General features: G+C 35.8%; 2 protein-coding genes across 2 annotated transcripts in view; one reads left to right on the top strand and one right to left on the bottom strand.

Moving 5' to 3' along the window:
* The window catches only part of LOC100649120 (protein Hook homolog 1), a 2,169-nt gene extending 1,239 nt beyond the window's left edge, over positions 1 to 930 (top strand). Inside the window, exons 3-5 of the mRNA XM_012317570.3 lie at positions 10 to 167; positions 272 to 339; positions 633 to 930. Of these exons, the coding sequence (XP_012172960.2) occupies positions 10 to 167; positions 272 to 339; positions 633 to 774 (368 nt within the window). The 3' untranslated portion in view covers positions 775 to 930. The remainder of the gene's footprint in view (positions 1 to 9; positions 168 to 271; positions 340 to 632) is intronic.
* LOC100647320 lies at positions 767 to 10,382 on the bottom strand. Its single transcript, XM_003401623.4, has 5 exons — positions 9,265 to 10,382; positions 5,641 to 5,810; positions 1,819 to 1,900; positions 1,490 to 1,539; positions 767 to 1,227 (listed from the first exon to the last, which is right to left on the bottom strand). Exons 1-5 carry the CDS (start codon positions 9,510 to 9,512, stop codon positions 1,064 to 1,066), a joined length of 714 nt encoding a protein of 237 aa, XP_003401671.2. The 5' UTR covers positions 9,513 to 10,382; the 3' UTR covers positions 767 to 1,063.
* Between the last annotated feature and the right edge of the window lies 1 nt (position 10,383).

Below are 10,383 nucleotides of genomic sequence, written 5' to 3' on the forward strand. Positions count from 1 at the left end.
TCAACTTAGTATGCAAATTGCAAGACGAACTGGAAGTTTTAAAAGCCCAATTAGTGATGCAGGAAGAGAAACACAACGAGAACGTCGCATTGCTAAAGCAGCAACACTTTGACGAACTACAGAGATATAGAATGTTGCTGCAGAACGGAAAACAGGCCTCCACATCTGTAATTTAATATTTTCTACTTGAAGAATGATCCACGAAATTTGCAACTTTATTTACGAACCAAATGTTTCTTCTCCCCCCCCCTTTTTTTTTTCTTTGAATCAGAGAGAATCTAAGAAGAGAGAACGTACAAAGAATTTGGGAAAGAATAGAAAGAAGGTGTCTTTCTTTAGGTATTGCTACGAGCTTTTAGTTCAAATTATATATGTATTTTATTCTTATAACTTTGGAATTGTTTTAATTTGTTCCATTACATTTCGTAATTCGTAATTTATCTATACATTTATAATATTAATTTTTCTGTTAATCTTAAACTTTCTATTGCAATCAACTTACAAGGAAATTTTATTTCCATCTTCTTGCTACATTTTTGTAATATTCAAATTTTCTCAACTTTCTTTATTAAGTATTATATTCGTAAGATTAAATTCGTGCGACTTTACATTCCCGATGATATCAACTATAGATGGCCAGAATTGGACATAGAAACAATCAATAGCGTGCCATTGGAGGCGCGCAACGACAATGAAGCTGGAAATAGAAACTGTGCTACGAAGAAGAGGAAATTATTTCACGAAGACAGAGACATTATAATAGATATTCCTTAAAATAGGTATTTAGCATTTATTATTTTTCATACGAGACACAACTATACTACGATTGATATAAAATACATTAATTTACTGTATTTGTATTAAATGAAAAGTTAGCTTCTGATTTTCGTATACTCGAGTAAATTAAACTATGAATAATTTTTGGTTCGATTTTAAGTTTCTTAAATAGTACATACTTGTGTTATATTACATAAATAATTGGCGATATTTCTAAGTATCAATATATTGGTATATCCGAAGAATAATCTAATGCTTTCTTTGAAATGAAAAATCTTATCAGCAATTATTTTCGAATTTTTCGATTCAAAGAATTCCAGCTGTTCGTGTAATCGATTTTTAGATGTCCATATGTGTTTAGGTCCAAATGAGGTGGTGGAATAATTTCTACCATGTATTTCTCTTGTTCCATCGATGTGTATTCTTGCTGAGAACGATAATCTGGTATATCTGTGAAAACAAATTAATAAGAAATGAAATAAGTATCATTTAAATAAATCGTTGAAAAATATCAAACTATTGTCTGGATAGGGAAAATTGCAGTATTCCAGATTATAAATGAAACATTTTAATAAAAATTTTGATTGGGATTTGTTTCGTAATTCCTAGATAAAAGTTTGTAGTTTTCTTTTCTTCAACGGCATCGGTTTCATCGATATACCTGATACAGATCTCTAAATCACGAAGAACTATGATCATTGAAATTGCTTACCTAATTCTATAGAATCCATTGGCGGAAGGTTAGCGTCGACGCTCATGGATCTAGAAAAATAAAAAAAATCACATATGGATCTCTAAAAACGAACGAAAATAAAACTCGCCGAACAATCGTTTATTAACATAAAAATCATTTATAACAGCTAGACTTCGTGTCTTTATAAAGACAATTAAAGAAATGAAAATTCGACTAAGAATTTCAGCCATTGGATATTACATCGATTATACTAATGTGGATATTTTACATAGTTTTACGTATTATGTATATTTTGTAAATTCCTTAAGTTTCCCATAAATGTACAAGACTGATAATAATTCGAATACCTATGAAGCTCTCCCATAGACGTAGACTTGCATTTGTGTCCAAATCGCCTATGGTCTTCCATGAATTCACCGTGTCTCGCTTCTGAAACGACATTAAAGACCACTTGAAAAAAGCCATATAAATATTTTTAAATCGATTACATGGACTCGTTACGTGTTCTCGTTTAATAGACTTGACGTTAGACCGGGCGCGGAGGAACGTGCGGATTCGACGCCCACCGACGCGACGCCTTCCTCTGCGTTTTCTCGTATCGAGATTCGGAACGAGGACGTGGAAATCGTTCGCGATGACACGTGTAATTTCGCTTAGACACTTTCTGACGCACTCGCACGACAGTCAGAACAACCTCCTCTTACAATTTCTGTTTCCTTTTTCAAAGTCGGCTAATAGAGACAATTTGAGGTAAAAGGAGAATTTCTTGTCTATGCGTGTTTCAATGGGACATTGTGTCGATGATGGTACGGTATGGGAATGGTGTTGACAACTGATACTGATTTAGGAGGTAGAAGAATTATGTAGAAAGCGAAATGGCAATAGCCAAATGAAGATTTAGATGGAGTTAAGAAAACGTTTGTAGAGCATCTGCCCTCGTACGTCTACCTGGCCTGAAAGATATACAATCAATTTTTTATGACAATAAACCCAGAAGATGATAACAAAAAAATAGAAAAATAACAGTGGGCAATAATGATTTATATCATTATGATTCTCATTGTCAGTCCTCTATACATACACAGAGTCCATTTAGTCGCATGTGAAAGCAGAGAGGCAATCGAAAGCCGCAGAAAAATAATTGCGTGTCGAAATCGTGCGAGGATGCGACACTAGCGCCGCGTGTCACGATTTAGCATTGGGACTTTCTAGGGCACGATAGAAATTGTGACGCGTGCACCTATGAAAATACGACGCATATCGAAACGCGTTTGCTGTAGCGCTTTTGTATTATCGGAAATAATCGTTCTCTGCATAATCGTTTCGTTCCAATTATCTTTATCACTCGCAAAATGTTTGAGATAAAATTTGCCGGTCAATAAGCGGCAATATGCAACGTCGAACACGTATAACGAGCATACAGTATATTTTCACGTACGAGTTGTGTATGGTCGAGATTTTAATCAACACAGACGATTGTGTCGATTGTTTATATTTGCATAGAAATTACACATCTGCCAAATATGTGTACGCGTATGTAATTTAACACGCATGTACAATTTCGAATATTTCTTCTCGTATTGTGCATGATGAATTCACAGTTCATAAATTCTGTATTTTCGATACGTACATCGAAACTTTTCTGTTATATCATACACGAAACACCCCGAACAAAGCAAAGATTTCACGCGATACAACTTTCGATTAGAAAATTTACGATTGCCTCTTACTACGCGCAATCACTCATAATCAATTCTATTCCTAGCAGTCGCTTTCAAGACACACCCAACGGGTACAAACATTCGAACTGACACAGCCACTTGCGAGTATCAAAAGGCCACAGCAGAAAAAGATTTATTACGATATTAAATAGAATGTTATGAATGGAAAAATAGCTGGTCTCCTATCTTTGAATAATAAACTCTATGATAATTGAACCGAAAAATGTCATTTCTTAAAATACTGTAAACAGGTATTTTAAAATAGATTACAAGTATTAGGGTTAAAAAAGAAAGAAGAAATGGACACGCACCGGTTAAGGAGGAAGAAACGGTTGGTTTGTTGCCATCGGCAAGGTCCAGTTCGCCGTAACACGACCATTAATGGGATTCCTGAACCGGACCCGAAACGGAAATCTGTTCCTTGATCAAACGCATTGGTACGCGCAGAGCCGATACAACGCGCCAATTGCATAATCTCTTTGAATCGTAACCAGTTCACTGCGTGCAGGAATATCAATTATCGGACAGAGAAAACGCGCTTCACCGCGACTTGTGGTTTTCGACCAGGCGAATTATAGTTTCACTTAATAATAGTCAGGTACAGTTTTGATTACGTATTTTGCTTAATTACGTGCTCTATTGCTGCAGGAAAAATCTAGGATACACATAAACATACATGTAACAGGATACGCGTATATATAGCACATGGTGTTGTTAAAAATTGTTCATCTTATTAAGGAATTATATTATATCATTATATTAAATATATAATATATATATATGATATAATGGATTTTTAATAGAATGATTCTGGTATAAATCCATACGCTCCATATTTATTAGTTTTTATTTTTCCAGGCAGTATGTATCGGAGAAAGAATTGGAAATCAAAATTTGAATTACAATATGCCAGATCAGCGTAGAATTTCAGGACGCGGAAATTCGATTTTAAAAACGTCCGAGCTCTGCATTAAAACTGATTAAAAGCTTACCTCGTAAAATCGTGAACAATTTTTATTCTATAACTGGAGAAATATAACAGATATATAATAAATGGCGTGGAGATATTTCTCGGATAAACTCGGAAATCGGGCCAGAGAAATCTGCAGGAAATAATGATATGGATCGTATGGTTCACTTGCTACGTCGTTCATCTGTTTAGTCGATTCTAAAGTTAACAGCAAAAAATTGAGAGAGCTTTAATGAATGTGTATTCAGATGAGTTTCTTCCTGTGAGACATCCTTCCTTGCATAAACTCTTTATGAGGAAAAAGGAACGTTATTGCCGGAAAATGCAATATACTGAATACGAACTGTGTGAAAGCAAGTGAAAATCAGTAGGTATCACGGTTTTCTGATCAGGAATATCGGGTCAGTATAATTATAGACTTGCTTAAAGACCTAGAACTTCCGTTTTCAAGGTCCAGATCAGAGTAGAATGTATGTTGCGCGTGGTTCTTTAGTGGTTTCATTCTGATTCAGTTCTGATATTGGATATTCTCATTGTTTAGAATATTAGAATGTTATGTAAGAGCGTTAATTGCAGAATACAACGTGCCCCCGTGTAGAGTACAAAAGAATCTAAACGTTCACAGATCATAGATTGTCAAAAGTGACTTAACGTCGAGTCTATCTTTGAGACGTATCAATTTTCTAATTATATAATCGTATAACCAGATCGTTGATGTTCTACAATACAGCTGCATCAGATAAATAATCACTAGACAGTTCTCTGATGCAACGATCTGATTGATACAAAGCCAACCTATCAAAGAGAATTATCTATCAGAGAACTGAACTGCTTACCAGATCACTGTGCCTCATAAAATATGCATCAAAGTAAATCATCGAATAAAATGAACCATTTGATAGATAAGTGATCGCTAAATGAAAGTATAGAAATTAAATTAGGTGTAGAACTTATTCAAAGATAAGTAGCTCTATAACACACTAAAGCTCTGACAATCTGAAGATATAGCAAGCAAACTGGGCTAAAAATTATTTAGTACAAACCAACTAAATGAAATAGTTACTAGAAATCGACGCGTTGAAGTCGATAACGTAATTATAAATACAAGACTGGGTACAAAAATTCACGAGAAAATTCTAAGCTTTTGTGTCATAGTGAACCATTTTCATGGATCAAAGACTATTCTACCATAGTATCGTTATAGACCACAGTATACCACTAACGAGTGTATGGTAGTATTTCAATTACTTATTGTTAGTCTATCAAAGTACTATCAAAGAAAGTTATCATAATGTTATCAAAGAAAGCTATCAAAGAAACCTATATATCAAAGAACTACATACATATGTATATCTAGATGAAGTGAGTTCTAGCTTTCCTTCTGAAAACATTTTCTGTTGTTTCCGTGTCTAATTCATTGTAGAGGCCTCGATTTGATGGGTGGCGAGGACTGTCAGGGAAAAAGCAATTAATCTTACCGGAGAGAGGCGCGTAGACCGGAAAAGGGGCGACGTAATCCGGTACTTCGTCCTCGTAGATTGGCTGATGATAGTAGCAACTATTGTTCGTGAGTCTGGCTGGTCCACAATACAATTCTTCCACGAAAGCAGGCGCGTCGTAGCCAGGTTCTCTCACCGACGACGAGTACCTGCAACGTTCGTCAGCTACTTTTGCCATTCGCACGCTAAATTTTTATTTTGTTCTTTTCTTTTTTATCTCAAAACTAAAAATATACAGTCATTAAAGATTTCCGATGGTTCTAGCGTTCTTTTTGCCAATGTTAAACTTATTGCCAAGACAAACGCTCATGGTCCATACAAAGGTTCATGGATCATACAGTAAATTCAGATAGTAATGATCAGGCAATGGGTTATTGTGAAAAACAAGAACTGTCGAATAATTCGCCGGAAATTTTTTTTGTTACTAATCGACTAAAATTTTACCGTGAAGTACTAACGACTAAACTCTAACATTTTACGCAAGCCGCTCTCTTAATTTTTTTGCTCTACGCTACTTTCATTTTCAGAGTCTCGTACGACCCTATAATTGCATCGAATGACGATGATACATGTCCGAAAGACAATGTGCTAAAGTCGAATCGCGTAATCAAACATCTATGGTTAATATACAACGACAATTACAATACATCGATTATGCTTAATATACGAAGGACACAGGGACTTTGATTTTTAGGTTATCTTCCAATATACAGGCAGTTTCATTTCTCCAATTTCAAATTCGCAACGAATTCTTTCGTTAGACTATTATTTCGGGCGATAGAACAAAAATATATGCAGCTCATAACACGTGATCGATGTATCAGGAAGATGAATATTCCTTAAAAGTAGCTTTTTTAACTTATCGTTTGATACAAAGGTCGTTTCGTTCGCTTATTTTCAACCTATCTTATTTTACATTTAGATCGTTCTTTCAGCTAATACAGTGAAAAAATTAGTTGGTAGCAGTAACGTAACGAGCGAATCTCTTCAAAACTGACAGACAACGATGAAATACCTAGCGTATAGGAATAACAAAGATGTCTGAGAATAGAAATGAATAAAAACAACCAGTAGACTGGCATAGACCTCCGAAACGTTTGAAAAAAGATTCGAAAGGTAATTAAAACAGATTTATAGATCAAAAAGTGAAACGCCCTGTGCAATTATTCTCTGTATCTAGTTACACAGTAGTTATGAGACAGTTGAGCCATAAATCGACAGAACAAACTGAGAAATTGCCTTTTTAAGGCAGGCCATAGTTTTTGCCAGCAGCAATCTCTGTTCGAAATGTTCTCTACGCCACGCCGTTTTTTCGCTGAATTACAGGCAACGCGAAACCACTTGAGGGATTTCGCCTTTCACTAAACCCGATCCGAATGATCGATTTAAACAGCGTTACGGGGTTCAATGTACCACGTTCCATCGCTAATGGACGGCTATTACGATTAAAGGAAGTGTCCCTTTCCGGCAATTAAATGCCATTGTAATTGCGCCTCGTGATCGTTCGAACGTCTGGTTGCGCAATTTTTTACGCGCGTATCTTTCCCCTTTTCTTTTTGTCTCTTTAGAAATAAAGTAGCCCCGCTTTGAACAAATTTTTCGAAGTTCTTTGATCTCGCTGTGGTAACTTCTCACACGTGTTGAAAATATTACTAGTTGTTTAATAAACACAGAAGTATCCTCGTCTAATCGTGTTGCTTTTAATAGAAAAGTCTCTGTATCGTGTTATAAGGTTTATTTTACTAGACGAGAACTACCTTTTGCTTTCTATCTTCAAATTTTTCTGTCCAGATATACGTATTTAGAAACATTCGTTCCAAGTTTGCTTACGGTGAATTGTTAAATTTTCCAATATCGCAAGAATTTGGCAATAATTTTTAAGCATAATTTTACGATTTTAATGTAATTATTAAAAAAAAAAAAAAAACATACAGATAATGAAAATTTCAATCGTACAATTATTCGCCTAATTCTAAATATCCTCACTTTCTTTTGGATTAGCTAATCCATTCAATGATTATCCATTCAATTTTAAGGTTATGTTTCGTTTCCTTCGTTATTCGTATCCCTTTCAAATGTCGAAAGTATAAAAGTGTTCGCGTGGCTATAGAGAACAATTGCTTTCGAAAATCATGTTACCCCCTATCGAGCGACAATGTGTTAAGTTTAATAAGTACTACCATACGAGAGTAATGCTCAAGAACACAGCGTCCTACTTTGCACCCACTGATATCATCTGTCTCGAGCAGATTCCAGTTTATGAAAAATATATCGGGTTAAACAGACTGTGAACGAAAAGAAGAGAAGAGAAAGAAGAAAAATATCAGGCTCGCAAACGAAGTATTATATGGTCCTTTACGCAATTCCGTGGAAAGATGGATTATCAGGAGTGTTATACTAAACAGCGAGCATGATTTATTTGCGAGCGTTCTGTTGAAGGAATTCAATGGTTTACGCCACTTTCAGCAATTTACCATATACCGTTGTGAATTTTTCTTTATTCTTTAATCTGTCGATCCTTTAAGTTCTCTAATCAGTTCTAATAACTAAAATTACACGTTCTTTATTCTTTACGTCGACACGTGTTTATTCCGATCAAGTTTCAAGTGTCAGTTGTTTATTACACTGAAACTACTAGCGTTGCTGCTCGATTAACGGCATTCATCGGTTTCAAGCACTCAGGATTAATTAACATTCCCAGTTCCACATGGTGTAACGATACAAACATTCTCGAATTGCATAGTAAATTAGAACACAGAGGGAACGTAGATAGATGTGTCGTAATTGGAAAGCGAGCGATACCGATCATCGTATCTGTTCTGTGTTTCGAGAATTATCCTTGTTAAAGAAACGTAATTTTGAGAATGGAAGATTAATCCGAAGAGGGTTATAAATCGTTCCATGCAAAGGATAAGGTTGCTGTAATTTTATCCCTCGGTTATCTCCAATTTTATCCTCGATTTTATTTTTTCTAGGAAATAAAAATTAATACCAAGGAGAATCTTTCATTTTATCAGAAGGATTAAGTCTCTTTTATAAGGATTTAAATTCTACGTATGTAGTTTCACATTTATTCGATCTTTCAATCTCTAGTCTGTTTGTCCTCTGATGCGAAGATTCACGGTCTCTTATGGGTCATTTATGGGTAATTTTCGAAAGTATCGTTTCTCGTCAGGTTGCTCAAGTTACACTGCGTTGGGTATGGTAAGTGTTTAGATGAATGCCGCTTAAGCACTTTGCGTGCGCTGTTGGAAGTAAAGAGGGAAGCAGCAGATTAGGGGAAACAGCCGTGATTGTCCAATTTTCCGATTAAAATGTATACCTTGTTGCACGATCTTCTAAATATAATTCTAATACTTTAATTATAAACCAAATGGTCCTATTATCAACCAACTAACTTAAATCCTTATCTCTACAAGACAAATATTACACAACAATCATAAAACTAAAGTGCTACACTTGATCGGTAAAAAACTCTCTTTAACATGATCGGAAAAAACCCTCTTTAACATGATCGAAAAAGTGAGCATAAATTCCATCGCCCTAATGCGGTTAATGAGAACGTTATCAGGTTGTTCTTGAAATTTGTTCACCACCACTCACCAGTATTCAGATTGAGCAGGCGCTGCCTCTTGGGATAACCGATAGGTGGGTCGACGATGATGTAGCGGCATCTGTTGCGCCAGATTGGCGACACTATGTCGACGTAGGTACACATAATTCTCCAAATCCCACGGGTCGACATAGTGTCTGCTGGCACTTCCAGAGCTGTATGCATCCCCGGAGCTACCAACGGAAGTAGAGCGCTGAGAACCGATCGAATCCCAATATATTGACGACTCTACCGGCATTCTTATCTTGTGCTTTCTTCCTTTCAGTTTCTTCAGTATTTTGTCTTTGTATTTGAGCAGAATTTTCGCTGGTATATTTGAAGAAATTCTGGCTTCTTCTTTTCGGCCTGTATCTTCAGTCTGTACCTTGTCCTTGTTATTAAACGAGAAAGAATTTTGAATAGGAATCTTTGAAGAAGTCGCTTCCGCTCCTTGCTTCGAGTCTGTGTTTAGTTTTCGCTATTCAATGGAATTTTCTAGGGGAATTTTGAACACTCTTTATTCAGATAGTCGTTACAACGTGATACCGTAGACCGAGAAAAAGAACAGAACCTACAGATTGGAAAAATCCAGGGTTGAATGAAAAATCAGCTACATGAAATTTGAACTTAATAGAAGAGCTCGTTCATTCTAAAGATCAAGAATTAGATTCCGTCAATTTAAATGAAAACGGTGGAATACCCGATCCTTCTAGATCCAAATATCATTTATGTTATTATACATCGATTATATATCAATTTTTCTTTTAAAATCCATGACCAACTTTAAGATTGTAATACGTAATAGGTAATAGACAATATAATCGTCTAATTAGTTAATAATTGATCAAAATACTTAAGGCATGAGAAAGCTAAAATAAGTTGTACACTTTTGAAATAGGAAGCAAAGAACCTGTCAGTCACACGAAAACACCATAAAACTATACACTCGGCGGTCTCGAAGATTTAACTTCTGTTCGTTCGCGTCGTGTTCGTAACGATATCGAGATTATCCGTTTCCGGTCGGTCGAGGAGACGCATTGTGCGCGGCACGAGCACGATTTCGCTTCTGGATCCGTTCGACTCCTCCTACTCCTCTTCTACTACCGGCAGCTAGCTCTCTTCGAATACAA

The sequence above is a fragment of the Bombus terrestris genome, chromosome 16 (genome assembly GCF_910591885.1).
Source record: "Bombus terrestris chromosome 16, iyBomTerr1.2, whole genome shotgun sequence".
Lineage (NCBI taxonomy): Eukaryota > Metazoa > Arthropoda > Insecta > Hymenoptera > Apidae > Bombus > Bombus terrestris.